The sequence below is a fragment of the Dipteris shenzhenensis genome, chromosome 1 (assembly GCF_047967505.1).
Source record: "Dipteris shenzhenensis isolate YYH24624 ecotype China chromosome 1, Dip_SZ_1.0, whole genome shotgun sequence".
In the NCBI taxonomy this organism is placed as follows: domain Eukaryota; kingdom Viridiplantae; phylum Streptophyta; class Polypodiopsida; order Gleicheniales; family Dipteridaceae; genus Dipteris; species Dipteris shenzhenensis.
Genome location: NC_141596.1, coordinates 20737087 through 20754223, shown reverse-complemented (window position 1 = coordinate 20754223; position 17137 = coordinate 20737087). Strand labels below are relative to the sequence as shown.

The 17137-nt window shown below is 41.6% G+C and overlaps 1 protein-coding gene across 3 annotated transcripts in view; it reads right to left on the bottom strand.

Annotated features, from left to right (window-relative positions):
* PHYLLO (2-oxoglutarate decarboxylase/hydro-lyase/magnesium ion-binding protein) overlaps window positions 1-17137 on the bottom strand; it is a 247108-nt gene that overhangs the window by 212024 nt on the left and 17947 nt on the right. For all 3 annotated transcript variants that reach the window (XM_087373141.1, XM_087373148.1, XM_087373156.1), the window contains 2 exons: window positions 10792-10903; window positions 616-733 (listed from right to left, as the gene is read on the bottom strand). In XM_087373141.1, coding sequence (XP_087229267.1) covers window positions 616-733; window positions 10792-10903 — 230 coding nt within the window. The remainder of the gene's footprint in view (window positions 1-615; window positions 734-10791; window positions 10904-17137) is intronic.

The following is a 17137-nucleotide window of genomic DNA, read 5'->3' as shown; positions in this document are numbered from 1 at the left end:
CTACATTCATTGTTGCAGTGTTACCATTGTAAAATATTGTTACTACATTCATTGCAGTGACAAACAAAAACCTACAAAATTGTGGTGATTGTTTAATCTTCAGAGGGGATACCACTGCCTTATGCCCTTCACATCAGACTAGCTTTCTGTCTGCTTTATCTTTGGACAAGTTTGGGCTATACGCTTCTCTCATTTTACACGCGAGGGATTGATGTAGGTTTACAAGTGCCTTAGAACGGTGATGCATCCATCCGATAGTCCACAGCAAAAAAGGAAGTCTATTCTCTGAACTTTAGTTATAAACATTATGTCTACTTCGAAAAACAATACAAAATATTGATCTATCTGTAGTTAACATCAGAGCATGTATTGATAACCAAGTCTAATCAATAATCTAAGGGACATATTATGAGCAAATCCCTAAAATACACACCTTCAAGGACCGAATAAAACTTATGTACTATTCATAGGATTAGGAAACGACTAGATCGCCTTGAGAATGTATCAGGTAATCAAAACATTGGTGTATTTACATGTATCACATGAAGAAAGACACTAAAAAGAATCCAAAACAGGATCATGCCTTCTATAACAAGAAGAGGCATGGATACTCACCTGAGGTATGAAGAAATAGAAAGAACCAAAAGGCTTCCACTCTACCGATGGCTCCATGTCAGCATTGAAACGTACTGCACCATATGCTCTAATAAGAGGAGAATCCTTTGAAAGAAACCTGTGGTACTCTCAATATGTTAGATACAACTTGACACCTTGTTCCTAAAGCAAGGAAACTTGATTTGAAGGTCCCAGATGAATTATCAAAGCTTCCCCTAGCCGCTCTGTGCCATGGCTTTTCTTAAATTAAAAACTAGAACTGAAATCCATTACGTTGACTCCTTAGATCCGTATACATCTTGCAAATAAAAGAAACACTCAAGGGTAAAAATTCTTGAAGCAACAAAGGAAAATTTATTTTCATTATGGATACGGTGAACACAATTTACTAATTGACAAACCAACCTATGGAAGCAAGCAACAAATACCATGTCTTTTATGTGAACACACCCTCAGTTAGAAGGTTTTTCACCCTAGGTTTAGCTTCCTTTACAGAGAATATATACCTCATTTTGGTCAGTCTTTATAACACAACTCTTGCATTTCAATGCATCTCCATTTTCTGTGTTCTTATCCCCATTTCCAACGTTTTGATATCAAAGCCCTATTCCTCTACTGCTCAAGGTAGTCCTGCCTTAGGAAAAGGTCCTTCAACAAACCAATACACAATGAAGGAAGGGTGGAAGTGACTTCTAGTTGTTGATACAATCATGCATTTGGGAGAAATTACATACATAGAAAGCCACCAATCTGCGTCAGTTTCTTGGTTCGGGAGGAAATACTTATACACAAAGCCACCATCCACCTCACTCTGTGAATGACATGACCTATATTCATCTTCTAGGGTTTAGGGTGTTGTCGCTCTATTCATCGCGCTGCACAGCCAACTTGCTTGCCAAAGCCACCTCTTTTGTTGTGCTCCCTCTAACTCCTCATGAGCCATCTCCATGTGCGACCTATTTTATGTCACTCTGTTCATCCTTGCAACCTGTTTGCTTTCATATTTGCAACTAGATTCAATCGCTACATTTAGGCATTTGGAGTATTATGCCTTGTTGGCATTGCCGTTTTTAGGGACTCTGCAGATTTCAAACAGATTTGCAGATTTCATCATTTAGGCAATTTAAATCACTTAGATTGAGTGTGAAATTCACGGCTTCTGTCGATTTCAGAACTATTTGTCTCTAAAATTTAAGGCTCTTGCCTGAAATTTGCTTTTTGCAAACAAGTTGACATTTGCGAGAAAGAGCAGAAATTCCATCATTCTCACATCCATTCATGCAAGACTTCCCAGCATCATGGGAGATCCTTGAGACCATGTATCAGGCCAAGAATGAGGCAGGAGTTGCTTTTCTCAAGAGTTGCTTAAGGATTTAGAGATGCATAAAGGTGAAATCATGGCTGATCATCTCACAAAGATCTAGGATCTTTGGAAGCAACCCCTAAATATTAATGAAGTCATTTCCGAGAAGGAACTAATTTCTAGGACTTTGTCATGCAACTATTGCAGTCTCCAAACAAAGGTGACTGCCAGAGAATCGGAGTTGCAGATTGCAACCAGTAGGAGCAACAGATATGGAGTAGAGATGCAGGCACTGGAAGGCGTGGAAGACTGACCTGTTCAGTCGACAAAACTGACAGTTAAGGTCAGCCACCTGGTTTGGTCAATGTGTTGACCAAGTCGCTTGACTTTTTCACAGACCAAGTTGACCTGTTCTCATCAGCTGGATCTGATCCAGATCGGGTCAGCTGAACTTGGTCAGCCAGGTTTAGGGCTGGAATGCCCTATAAAACAGAGGCTCTTGCCTCAGTTATCCATCCCACTGAAGCCCTCTTCACCGAGGCCTGCAAGAGCAATGCACAGAGGCAGCAGCCTTCCTCCTCTCTCCATCTTCTATCAGCCACACCTGGCTACCCAACACCCATTGGAGGTTTAGTGCTCATCCTTGAGATAATGTTTTCGCACATCAGTGGAGGAATAGACTGGGTATATTGTGCAGTTCTTTGTGCTTCCTTATCTCTTGCATATCTATGTTACTGTGGGTTCATTTATAGCATACTGTTGGTTGGGTTTTGGAAAGAGTTCATGTTTGTTTTCTGCTTCATACAGGTGCTACAGTTGAACTCTGACATGTATCAGAGGCTCTTGTGCAACTGTTGTGATACATCCCAAGGACTAAAGCAAAGAGACCCTCATGAGAAAGAGGCGACTTCATTGTCAGTGACATACAATAGTTGACAGTGTCTAAACAAGTGTCCAGTCTCCTCCGGAGCCTTTCACATCCTTGTCATGGCCAGCACACTACCCATCCCAAGCTTTGGGGACTTGGGAAAGCTTGATGGTACAAATTACCCAATCTGGAAGATGGAGCCACCTAGTGGTGAGGGTGATTACGGAGATAACAACAGGAGTGGAGCTGAGGCCCCATGACATCATGAATGCTACAGGCGTGGTGGTAACACCAGCAAATCCTATTGCAGTCATAGATTAGGTACTGCATGAGGCAGAGGCCCGCACAATTGCAGACTCATCCCTCTTGCATATTCAGCTTGTCGATACGGTGTTTCAAGCGTGGACCATTCTAAAGGACATGTATAAGATCAACCTCTAGCCAGAGTCCTTGACATCAAGACAAACTTTACAACAGGAAGAAGGATGGGGGGACTCGGTATAGGGCCACATCACAAAGATCTCTTGGAAATTGGTCAACAAACCGATTCATCTAGGGTAGCCAAGATTTTGTTTGACATGCTCCCAGGGGGCTACAAAGGTTTTCTGACAACCATGATTGCAATGCAACGGTCGGCTCCGGTTACAGTTGAAGAGCTTTGCCCCTACTCTTGCAAGAAGAAGCTCGCCAGAAGAATCGATGGATCGATGACAAGGCTTTTCTTGCAATGGGGAAAGCGAAGGGTAAGCCTCAATGTGATGGAGACTCCAAAGAAGACAATTTGGGAAATTCGAAGAAAAAGAAGAAGTGTATTACAAAAGAACAGATATGAGGGCTTTCCTTTTTCATTCCTTCGGGCCATGGATGCCAGTTCTCGAGCTGCCTCTTGATTTCTGTGTCTTTATGTGCGGTCTCTTTCTCTCAAGGCCGCCCTTTAAGATGACTCCCTTTCCAAATTCCTCCCCTAAACCTGATACCTCCATTTGGGACATTCCTTGGGTGCCATGTGTCTCTAATGTTACATCCACCTTTTTGCCTTTAGTCTCCTTTGAGGCCTTTCATATGCATACTCATAATTAATGCCTATGCCTAAAGATTAACTCTGGTCCATAGCCCTTTTACACATTATGACATTCCAATATCAAATGGTCATATCTCTTAACATCCCACCTTAGTAGATGATGTCAAGCCCTCCTGGTTTCCCACCTCACCTAACCAAATGATAGGCTTCCACGATTATGGTTGACATAACATTCCCTTCCCCTTAAGAATGGTTTTTGTCCTTGAAAACAAAATTGGTAAACCTCCTATTGAGATAGCTTACCATTTCCCATGTTGAACACTCTTTAGGTCTATCCTTCCACTTAACCAAACATTTTGATATCGTGTATGTCTTCTTCTTTTTTCTTGCCTAACTACCACTTTTTTTGCTCATGTGTTAATGACGCAAGTTCAATGAGTTCAACTAGGATTTGATTTTAATGAGATTATCATCATCTCCTAATTTCTTTTGAGCCTACTTGAATGAAAAACTAGATGTACTCTACATTCTTCTAGTAAGGCTAATTTGTAAGCAAGTGCTCTAATTCTCTCAAGTATTAGAGATGGTCCACAATACCTAGGAGATAACCTTAGACATTTACCTGTCTCTAGGGTTTTTGGAGATTCTAGCACCCTAAGATAGACTTTCTCTTTTCCTTCGAACTCCAACGTTTTACAGTGTAAGTTTGAATCATTTTTTCTCTATCTTGAGCCTTTCTAATGCTATTTTTAGCTAGATTAGCATGAAATAAAATGCCAAAAACACTCCTCAAAATGAGGTAGGAAATCCAAAGATGAGCCTGAAAATGCCACCACAACACTGTAGAAGCCTCCGAGAAGAATAGGGAGCCTCTCCAATCCCTAAAGAACATAGCTCTCCTAGCAGAGGCCGCTCTAGAGGATCCCTGCATGCTCATCCGAGTGGCCATCAATGTATGTATAGTATTTGTCCAAATACTAGCCAAAGTATGAGATGGGTGAACCCGGAATGGTCTAAAGCCTCTATGCATCTAGCTCCACAGATATGCCATGTTGAGATGCTTGCTAGAATCTCCCAGGAGGAACCTACCAAAGCATGTACCCCTCTAAAAGGTAGGGCTAGTACATCATCCAGAGGGCATGACTTTACTAAGTGTCATCGAATCGAGAAAGCCAATGCCTCTCCTAAATTACATCGGGCCTGAAAGGGAAATCCAAGAAACTGAACCCTAGGTCATGAAGCAAGGGTGCTTGGAGAAGGTGCTGAAAATCCTAGTAATCCCTTTCCAAATGATCCTCGTCTATCTGCAGCCCCCTTAACAATGCTGAACTGATTCCACTGCAGAGTGGCAATAAAGACACATATAGCCCGGCCCAAACCTGGATCTCCACAAATTAAATCCAATCCCACCATGAATACAAAGCTAAAAGAATAGAGTGAACTTTCTATTCCTGTAGGATTTCCATAGTCTTCTCCTGAAAACTCTCTGCAAATCGATAGAAATCTGAAAATTTCCCAATGAGGAGCTTTAGAAGATCTCCAACCTCTGCAACTAATCTAAAACTGCCTGGCATTACTTACAGTGTAACTAAATTGGGCTATTTCGCTCAACCAATCCACGATAACCACACAAAGTTGTGTCCTCTCTATGTCCCAAGTAATCCAACAATCCACTCCATGGAGATACTTTCTTATTTACAAGACGGGATCTCCAAAAAATGTAGCAAACTACCTACCCTCAAATGTTTAGCATTATTAGCCTAGCATTTTAATACATAACCTTGGACGTCCTTATCTATTCCAAGCCAGAAGAGTTATCTTTTCAAAAGTGCATATGTCATTTAAATTCCCAAGTACCCTACACCGGGACTATCATAACACTCAAAAAGCATTTGGTGCCTAATGTCATTATTATCCGAGACACATACTATACCTTTGTAGAGTAGGTAGCCACCTTTGATACTCTTTTTTTTTTTTGCTTGAGTTCTTTATCACCACCTGTGATGTGCCAACGTTTCCTTGTGACTCCTCAATGAAAGCTCCTCATCTGTTAGATTCCTCATAATTTCCTTACATGTTCAAAAAAGTGAGGATCAAACTCACATTTTTCTTTTGAAGACTCGAGGAAATCATTTTGTAAATGAGTAAAAGTCAATTCATCAACCATTGGCATTGGGCTTAGGGAATCTGCTCCCCATTTGATATCTCAATAGAATATCAAATTCTTGCATTCATTCATTCTACCTATCTTTTCTTCCTTTAAGCCCTCGCTGATTGCAAATGCATTTGATACTTTCTTTGTTAGAATGATCTCAAATTTAGCGTACCTCCATTTCTTTAAATGCATAAACTATAGCATATTAATCCTTCTCGTATGCCGAGTAATTCTGTTGAGTGGGCCTAAGTTTTTGCTTTCAAAAACTACTGTAAAAGTACCACTGCGACAGCGAAATCACTGGCACTTATTTCAACCACAAATGGTTCATTAGGATCCACTACCTTTAAGACAAGACCTACAGCTATAGGTATATCTAACTTTTCAAAACTCCTTTGAAGGTTCATATCATATGAAGGTACTTCCCTTTCTTTTAACTTAATCCGTCACCGACGCAGCTATCTTAGCTTGCCATTGGATGAATGTCCTATAAAATCCAAACAAACCTAAGAATACATGTACTTCATACTTATAAACTCAATAAGAATCCTCTAAGTTAATACGATGTGGCCATTCCAGTATGACCCTTATCGTTCCAAGATCCATACAAATCCCTTCTTGGGATATAATATGTCCCAAGTACCATTTTTCTTTTGAAAAGAATTCAACCCGCAAAAAGAGAGTTGTGTTTAAGCAACTGCAACACTTTTCTCAAATGTTCCATATACTCTGTTGTTTGCTTTAGCATAGATAAGGACATCATCAAAAAGTACTATATCAAAATTTTCCTAAATATGACCTTAAGACACTGTTCAAAAGTGCCATAAATGTCCTAGAGCATTAGTTAAACCAAACGGCATTACTCTAATTAATAATGCCTGTACCTGGTATTAAAGGATGTTTTGGATACATCTTCTTCTCTAATTTGTACTTGGTGATATCCAAATCTTAAGATCAATTTTAGTAAAAGTATTTAGTCCCTTGCAATTGATCGAAGAGCTCATCAATGTGACCATAGGATATTTATTTGTTATTGTGATTCTATTTAAATCTCGATAATCTATGTATAAGTGCACCGTACCATCCTTTTTCTTAACCAGTAATACTAGTGAAGACCAAGGTGAGCTACTTGGTTTAATTTAACCTTTTCTAAGATATTCAGTTAGTTGTCTTTCTACCTCACATTGTTCCGCCCGACTTAGTCTACAAGGAGTTCTATAAAAAAGGGTAGATCTGCAAAATATATCTATTTTTTTATCTACTTCTCTCTTAGAGGGTACACCATCAAGCAAGTCAGACCAAAACAACACCTTTAAATTACCCCATTAAATTATTAAAAGAAGCTTTATGCTTTTAAACAAGATCAAGTGAAAGTTTAATTTTTTTCAAGTGCAGAATAAAAATACGCTCACAAATATATATCTCTCATTTGCTAGAAATATTAATCTCTAAGGCAATGGCTAATGTAATAAGGGGCTAGGGGAACTTTTCCCCTTTATAAGGGTTTTTCCCCCAAATCTCAGTTAGAGGTTGAGTTTGTGGGTGAGTTGTCACCACACATGTATTGACCCTAGTTAGGGTCCATCCTAGGGTTTTCTCTCCGTGACCACGCTAGTGTTCTCTTTTGTATTAAAGCCAGCTTCCCTTCGATTTGATCACAAAAACTTTCAGCCTCCATCTTGTTTTTGAAGGCAGACTGCATTCAGGAGCTGTCCAGGGCAAGGGGACCTAACTAGAAGCTATTTCCAGACTAGGCGACTCTTCTACAGCTGATTTTGACTTTGGAGCTGTGCGACTGATTTTGAGGTGTTTTCTCTGCTAGTCAATCTATTTCTGCAACCTTTTGGAGCCCTTTTAGCTGTCAAAATCAGGCACTTCCTAGGCAGCTTGATTTGAAGTTCTCTAGTGCTGATTTCTCAGCAAGCGATTGGTTCTTTGGATGTTTCGAAGCTGTTTTCTCAGTCCCAGAACAGGTCAAACTGTTCATTTGCAGTTCTTTCACCTCCTACAGGTTTTACAGCAGGACGTCTCTTTTTGGAGGAGTTTTGCTTGCTTTTTTGACAGTTTTGGACCTGCAGCATCAGTTTGAAACCTGTTTCTTCCACATAGCACATGCTCTAAGGTCATTTTTGGGACTGTTGTGCTGTTTATCAGCTGCTGAAACTCATTTGATGACTGTTTTTAGGCTTTCGGAGCTGCCATTTTGGTGGTTTGGACCTGTTTCCGGCAGTCTTGTGAAGGGACAGCTTGCTATTGCACCCGTAAGTGCATGAACAGCCCACATTGAGTCCAGATAATTTTGGTGAGAAAAGAGTTGATTTCCAGTGGGTATATATTTTGTTTAGCCAACCATCGGCTAAGCTTGGGCAAAGATTGTGTGTGCGCAATACACTTCCCAGCAAGGGAGTCTTTTGACTGTTTTGAGGTGCATCCTCAAGCCAAGTATTGGCTTTAAAAGTGAGCATTTTTTGCTTGTGCAGGCTGTTCACAGAACATGAACTCGTCTGAATTTTTTTGTCTCTTTTTCATTTGCTCAAGATGGCACAGAGTAACCAAATGACATTTTTGGCATGCTTAACCAGGACGATAGGTTGGATGGCACCAACTATTCCATTATCTCCAGAGTTTATGGTCAGGAATCTTTTGTTCGCCAAGGGCTTTTGGGACTGGTTGCCTAGGGCCTTTGGGACTATGTCACAAACGATGAAGCCCATCCCAGTCCAATTGCGCCAAGCACTCCTCCACAACAAGGGGGAGGGTCATGGTGGTGGCGTAGGATGTGGGCAACAAGGGCAACAAACCGATTGGACAAGCACCTGCAGGTGTCATAATGAGCAGAGGAGGTGGAATACTCGTGATACATAGGCCTTATCCTTTATTTTAATTTTAGTAAAGAGGTTTATCATTCCTCATATTTGGTCCTACCCGACTTCAAAAACTTCTTGGGATATTTTGGAAGCCATGTGTCAAGCTTGCAATAAGGCTAGAGTCTCATTCTTGTGTAGGGAGCTTGATCTGTGCACAATGAAGGGCATTCTATGGCAAACCATGTCACTACAATTCAAGATTTGCAGGAGCAACTCTTGGATATAGATGAAGTCACTCCAAATTCACAACTTGTTTCTACTACTTTGAACTCCCTACTAGAGTCTTATCTTTCTTTCCATACATCGCTCAATTTATCTATGAGGGAAGATCATAATCCTCTCACTTTTTAGGAGTTATTGGGACTCTTCTTATAGGAGGAGCAGATTACAAAGAATATGTCATCACATACTCGTAGCGTGGAACAAGCATTTTGACGAAGGGCAAATAAAAATATAAGCCCAAATATGACAATGCCCATAGTTTTGGGAGTACTTCTCGACATGCTTATGGTAAGGATAAGTATGATGCTGTAATCGGACTAGAAACCCTAACACGAGCTGGTAATCAGCCTTAAAACCCTAAAACGAACTGTTAATCAGCCTTGAAACCCTAAAACGAATCACTTCTGGTGGAAATGCAGCCAATCCTCAATTGGAAGCCCAAAGCGACAGATAAGGTGATTGCTCGACATGTTGAAGAAGAGGGATTCTACAAGATTTGTGCAATGATGGTACAAGGGGATGCCCTGCATGATGAGACAATCGACTCCTGCAAGATTAGAAGCTCTCGAAAAACACTATGATAAGTGCCATTTTAGGCCAAGATAAGCTGCCTTGGAGATCTGGTTGCAATGCTATAGCTCCATGTTGAACTCGCAGCACGAACGAGCATCGACCACATATGTCCATATGGGGGAATCATAAAGTAATGGTTGGGCATTTCTCTAAATGGAATAATATCACCTTCATTGGGTAGTAGATATGTGGCTTGATCAATTTCTTGGATCTTAAAGTTGGTGATCAAGGATTGAAACAATGATGACTAGTTTTCCAAAAAATTGACTAGAATGATGACAAGTTGGTGATTCAAGAATTGATCCAATGATCACTAGAATTGATACAACGATGATAGATTCAAGAATTGATACAATCATGACTAGATTTCTAAAAAACCAAGATACATCAAAGGGCTTAGCCACCATGATTTCTCACTAGCTTCATCAAACTCCATCTAAACCTACTTGTCTTCACTTGTGTTCTCCACATACTCACAAGCATATCAACATTCGTTATAGAAAGGCTTTCCTATTAGGGCCTCCATAAGGAATGCTACCACTTCGAAAACTGGGTAGGTAAATTTGTCTGCATTCAAAAGGGTCCTTCCATTGCTAGACCTCCCAGTATGAAAAAGATGCCAGCTCATGAATTGGATTCCAAACTAAAATCTTTCCTTTTTTTTGTCTTTTGAAAGAAATAAAGCAATCCAAAACATTGAATAATAATACAACTACAATGCTTCACAAAATAGACTCGCATAAACCTGCAATTTCCCTTCAATTATAAAACTAAGAAGCTCTGTATGATCTCGATTGAAGTCACTCATAGATCCTCCTGTTCACTAGACAATATAAATGGACATAATGCAACAATGCTACAAATTTATTGCAGATCTGCTAAAATATTGGAGCAACCTCCACTGCTTTTGTTTGCATGTACTCACATTTTTGGGCAGCCATAAGCTTATGCCCCTAGCTATTCTCAATAAGCTATAGAATGTCACATATGAATTCCATATGAAAATTGCATGAAGAAAACAGAACACATGCTAGCGAGGATTCAGCTTCCATCATTTCAATGAAGGCAGCTATGCCAACAGATAAAAGAAAATCTAGAATCAGACTTGCATGATTAGGGGCGAAAAAAGGCATTGAAGGCCTTGAAACTGAGTAAATAGAAGCACACCTCTTCAGGGACTTCAGATCCTTTGATGAGAGTGCTTTTTCACCCTTAAAAAGCACTGCATGTCCAATTCCCGCAATGCCCTTGAATATGTCTGCATTTTCTCCATGAAATCCTGAACCAACTCTATAATCAATAAATTGTGATAGAATGCTTTACAAGAAAAGATAGTACAGCCCAAAAAATGTGCATTGATTGTTTTTCAAAACTCCACACATTTTAGATATTTCAGCAATAAGTCTGTGTGTTATTTGTGTAGAATGCCAAGGACTACATATGTAAGGCCTATATCCAACTTTAAAGATGAACCATGATTCCACGTTATTCTAGTTCAATTGAAGATATTATCGCAAACCCAAACTCCATTTTTATTTTAGATCGAGGGGAATATTTTAAAGTTTACAAGGTCCACTGTACATAGGGCACATTACAGCAATCTCCACCATAAGAATTTGCAGGGTTTTGAGTGAGATGATGGAGCTGCATGAAAATAGATGTCATCTTTGGAATGCTCAAACAGCACAAGATGAGAAGAAATTATGCATGTGAGCCTTGGAGTTATATGTTCACACCTCTTATCTCAATCAACCCTGATTTATGAACACTTCACTCGTACAAATTCTTTATGTTGGATGCTATATATGACATACATGACTTTGCTTTCAATGTCAAACTATTTCATTATCTTGATTAAATCTTACATAGGTACCATAAACCTAGACTTACCTAATACATCCTATTTTCTCTTTTCTTGAAATCGATGCTTAAACAATGATATTGTCTTGTGCCTATGCAATACAGATAGCAAGGTTGCAATATCTATGAATGCATATTCACATTACTCTCGTGTATTTACTACTTTATTTTGTGCCACATGTTTTCTAACTCAAATGCAGCAGCTTCATGCTAAATGCACAATGAACACAGTATGTAGCAAACCCTAACAAAGGAGGTGAGGAGGGGTGAGGGTGAAGCCACCTGATGGCTTCGCACAAAAGCTAGAGCCTCAATCCCCTCCTATATGATGCTAGTACAGTCAGCTTTGAAGCTTCATAACGGCTGAGCTAGTCATTAGGAACTACGCACTAGATTCATAAGCATATGAAATAAATACTATGACCACAATCCTTTTACTAAGGAGTTTGCACCCTGTCTAAAACCCTTAATACCATCACTCCCATTCATAAGGCAGGGCATCCCATGAGTCCAGAAAGACCATTATGAGTGGGCATGTCATGTCTAAGATATATATGCATCAATGCTTGACGCAAAAAATAGTCATTGAAGAGGCCAGAGCACGGAGACAGAGTGTTTAATGCTGCTTTATAGGTTTTTGCAAAGCTTTTGACGCAGTGCCAAGAGCTTGCCTCATCAACTATTTGTAGGAGTCAGGGCATGGTCAAGAGATCATATAGGCAATCATGGCGCTCTATGAGAGGGCCTTAGACAGGCGCAAGCTGGGCAAAGGAGATCATGAGCAAGCTGGGACAGGTGCAAGCTGGGCAAAGGAGATCATGAGCGCTATTAGGGTCAAATAATTATCCACCATCACCAATCTTGTTTGGCTGCTACATAGACAAGCTCGAGACTTTCATTGGGACACTACCGGAGGCATGCTACTCCCTCACCGGCTCCTTAATTCAAGTCCTCCTATATGCAGACAATGTGGCCTTGCTCTCAATCTTAGAAAAGGGCCTTCAACGACACTTGGATGCACTTCATACTTTCTGTGAGACACATGATTTGAAGGTAGACCTTGGTAAAACCAAGTTCGTGACCTTAAACACATCCTAAGCAGCCATGCACAGAGAGCATTTCACGCTAGAGGGATTACTGGTAGAGGGTGTCGCATCCTACACATACCTGGGGGTTCTTTTCTCTCGCCCGACTTCCACAATGCAACCAGCGATTAGGCCCGACTGGGAAAGGAGATACACAGCACTTGTTGACTCGAGTAGCAGTACTCTCATTTTCAGGAATCCTGAACCAATTCTCCTCTCTGACTCCTTGGTCTGCCTTGCGGTTATGTAGGCCATCATTGTTGGAGGCCCAACCTATCAGAGGCAGACTGGGCTCGAGTGGAGAGGCTTCAGGTTCTCTTGATGTCACAGGTAGACAATAAGCTGTAAGTCCCACATCAGATAGTTCTTGCAGATTTTGGTGCATCCCCATTACAGCTCATTGTAACATTACAGGGCCCAACTACGTAGGGGAATATGCTGCACTTGCTAGACTCAAGTGGCAAAGCCTTTACTCTCATTTCCGAGATCCTCAAACCAATTCTCTTCTCTTTAACTCGTTGGTCCACCCTACGGTTATGTAGGGCCGTCATTGTTGGGGGCCCGACATATCAAAGGCAGAATGGAGAGGCTTCAGGTACTCTTGATATCACGGATGGTCCACAATAAGCTATCAATCCTACATCAGATAGTTCTTGCCGAGTTTGGAGCATCCCCATTACAGCCTGCTGCAGCATTCCATGTTCTCACATACCTCTACCAAGTCAGGGATTATGTATGTATGTATGTATGCATGTGCGTATGTATGCATGCAGGCAAGTATGTATGTATGTAGACATACATATATATACATATACATACATATATATATCTCTACATATATGTATATATATATATATATATATATATAATACACACATATATATGTATACACACTTTCTTTTTTTGTGAAGATTGCGATGCATTATATTTCACAGTAGCTTCCCCTCAATGCAGAGCTCAAAAGTACATGAACAGAAGATCTCACTATATGACAAGTATACATTATAGTCTATGTAATGAGCCTGCAGACAATTAAAGAAAGATTGCACCAGAGAGCCTCTGAAGAAAGGGAAAGGTGAAAAAGTAGGATCACCAGCATTTGGTATGAACTTCCTTCTCAAGCCCTTATACTTGGTTTTAAATTTTATGTGAGCAATTGGTGAATAATTGATCCTGAGAGTGATCACCTACAATTTCAGATATCCAACAATTGGTATCAGAGCCTTCTTTCCTTGAGATTGTGGTCTACTATTACTTACTAACATGGAGAATTGGTCGAAATCTTTGCCAAAGTCTAGCCTGCCAGATACATTAGTCGTCAAGGTCAATGGTAGAAATTTCCTGTCGTCGCACTTATTTGTTCAATTGCTTTTCATGGCAAAAGGATTGTGGGGGTTCGTGTCTGGATCTGAGAAAAAGCCAGCAAACAATCAAGGGCTAGAGAAGATGCAGGCATGGGATTTGAAGAACGAAAGAGCTCTATGCCTTCTAGGAAGAGCTTTAGGAATGGAGTACTTTCATCCCATTGACATCACAAAGACTGCAGCTCAGAATTGGAGTATGTTGGAAAGCTTGTTCGGTTCAATTTTGATACAATGAGCTGTGGTAGTGGAGCTACTAAACGAGCATCCACATCAATGCAGAATGCAAATGGTAGTACTAATTCCTACGTACAACATAGTCATATCTCGACTATATATATCAATCTCAGCATCATCGTCGATATCATCATAATCATCATCATCATCAGCAGCAGCAGCAGGACATCAGGATGGATGAGGTTGTGGAAGTGGAGGCATGAGGTCAGCAATAGAGTGCTGTCGCCCCCCCCAAGGGTGCAGTCCTAGTACGTCTCCTGGTCGTAGCTCTGCATCTAACCAGGGCCACTGTGACCCCCGTTAGTCGGGCTCCGACCCTAAACGGGATGTCCCCAAGTATGATCTGTGAGTCAACCCTCTCGGGTCACGGTCATGTCAAGGTCTCGTCTCATGGAGGTCTATGTGATCTGGCTGAAAGAACTCCGTGATAGAACACTCCGAGGTATCAGTCGAGGAAGAAGTCTGCTTTTGTCTCCGTGCTCGGAGTATCCTATCGCGGTGTCCGAGCACCTCATGAATGAAACTAGCCAAGCATCGCTGGTCTGGGTAGGAGAGGAAATGGGCCAAAACCCCGTAACTATCTCTGAAGAGGCAGTAGAAACGCCCTCGGATCTCATAGTAAACAGGACACCTGAAGATCCTCCTCGATGATACATCTGAGCGCAAGAATATGGTCCATGGTCCCATAATCCCGCTTGAAACCGGCCCGTGCCACTGCTCTATCCTCGACATCTGAGCGCAAGAATATGGTCCATCGTCCCATAATCCCGCTTGAAACCGGCCTGTGCCACTGCTCTATCCTCGACACTCCGCAAATCTGCTGACCTCATCATCAAGTACTGATGCATAAATCTTGGACATGACATGTCCAATCATAATGGTCCTATAGTTCTTCGGGTTCATGGGATCCCCTGCCTTGTGGATGGGTGAGATAGTGTTGATGGTCCAGGTACGTGGAAACCCCAAGCAAACAGCTTCATTAAATAGCTTGGCCAGCTAGGAGGTTAATCCCATATGCAATGAGCTCAGTGCATAGTCCCTCATGATCCTTCGCTCGGCCATTATGAAGTTTCATTACGGCATCCTTTACCCCCCCCCCCTAGTGAAAAGGGTGCAGAATGTTGGACGTGGTATATGTGATAGATTAGGGGTTGGCTGATTTGGGATATCATAGAGCGTGTGTGCATAATCAAACCACACCTGAGTGTCAATGAGTGGTGAGGGGGACCGTCCTTCTAGAAATCTCCGCCAGAAGTCCTTAGAGTTGTTACTGAATAGAATGTTCAGTAGCTCCTTCTCGTTCTGGCGCACGAAGTCAAGTTTCTTCCTGCGTACCAGACGACGGTACTCGCATAGCATCTCTGGTTCGCTCGGAAGGTTGTTTTTTGTTTCGAATCTGAGCTCACGGCGTAAAGCCTTACACTCATCATCGTACCAGCTATTACAAGGTACGGTCCCAGATGGTGGTGGGCGGGTGGAGCACGTGGTGTGAAAGGCGTGAAGAGCAGCCTCGTGTAGTGAGCGAGTGACTAGGGCAGCACGATCTCGTCTAAGAGGGGTATAAAGTCAATGTATGTGAGAAGTATGTATAGACGGCCAAAGTAAGTAGGTGAGTGATCGCGATCAAAGCGTATATCATGGTAGGTGGAGTAAGAACTCAAGGGGGTAGAAAGTGCTGTGCAGCGGGGGTTAGAAATGCTAAAGAAAAGATAGGTATGTCAGCCCCTGGAGGGAGAGGTGCTATGGTAAAGTCAGTGATGCGAGATGTGAAGGCAGTGAAGGAAATGGAGAGTGTGAGAGCTAGAGAGAGAGAGAGAGTCAAAAGCTTTAGTTGCTCAATAGAGTGTGTAAGAGTACAACACAAAGTAGTGTAGATAAGGTTTTGTCATAGTGACAAAACCTTAGTAGTCACTAACCATAGTTAGTGAACTAACTGCAGTTAGGGGGGAAAACCTCTAAATGAGGGAAAAATGCCCCTAACTAACTTATTATATTACATTGGTCACTGCTGAATTATAGATATAATTCCAACACCCCCCTGCAGTGCCAATGTCATGTACAAGGCTGATCAATCACCAAACGGATATAAGTTCAGGGCACTGCGAAATGCCTCGAACTTCTCACGTGGTAGTGCTTTGGTGAAGATATCTGCAACGTTGTCATGTGTGGACACAAAGATCATACTGATCTCTCCTGCATGTAACTTCTCTCTGACGTAGTGATAGTGAACCTCAATGTGCTTCGTGCGAGCATGAAACACTGGATTCTTTGCCACTGCAATGGCACTCTGACTATCAGTGAGAATTGGAGAAGGACCCTCCAAAGACAGATGAAGATCAGCAAATAAACGTCTCAGCCAGACACATTCCACTGTTGCTGTGAAAGCTGCCCTGTACTCAGCTTCACATGATGAGGTAGCCACTGTAGATTGTTTCTTGCTTAGCCATGAAATGCAAGATTTTCCCAAAAAGAAACAATTGCCACTAGTGGACTGCCTAGTGTCATAATCACCAGCCCAATCTGAATCACTGTAGGCATGCATCTGCAAGTCACCCCCCCTGGGAAATAGTAAGCCAAAAGACTTGGTGCCTTGCAAATAACGGAAGATGCGCTTAACTGCCTGCCAATGCATAGTTTTAGGGCTGTGCATATACCTGCTCACCTGAGATACTGCAAACTGAATATCAGGCCTAGTATTGCAGAGATATATGAGGCATCCAACAGCTTGACTGTAAAGTGTGGCATCAACTGATTCTCCTGCATCATGCATTGTGAGTTTCAGCCCCGGTTCCATAGGAGTAGATATGGGCTTACACTCTTGCATGTTAAATCTGTCCAAAAGTTTCTGAACATACTTGGACTGAGACATAACAGTGCCACGTCTCTCATGAGAGAACTGGATCCCCAAATAAAAATGAAGCAGCCCCAAATCTGACATATCAAAGTGGGTCTGCAAATCAGTTTTGAAAT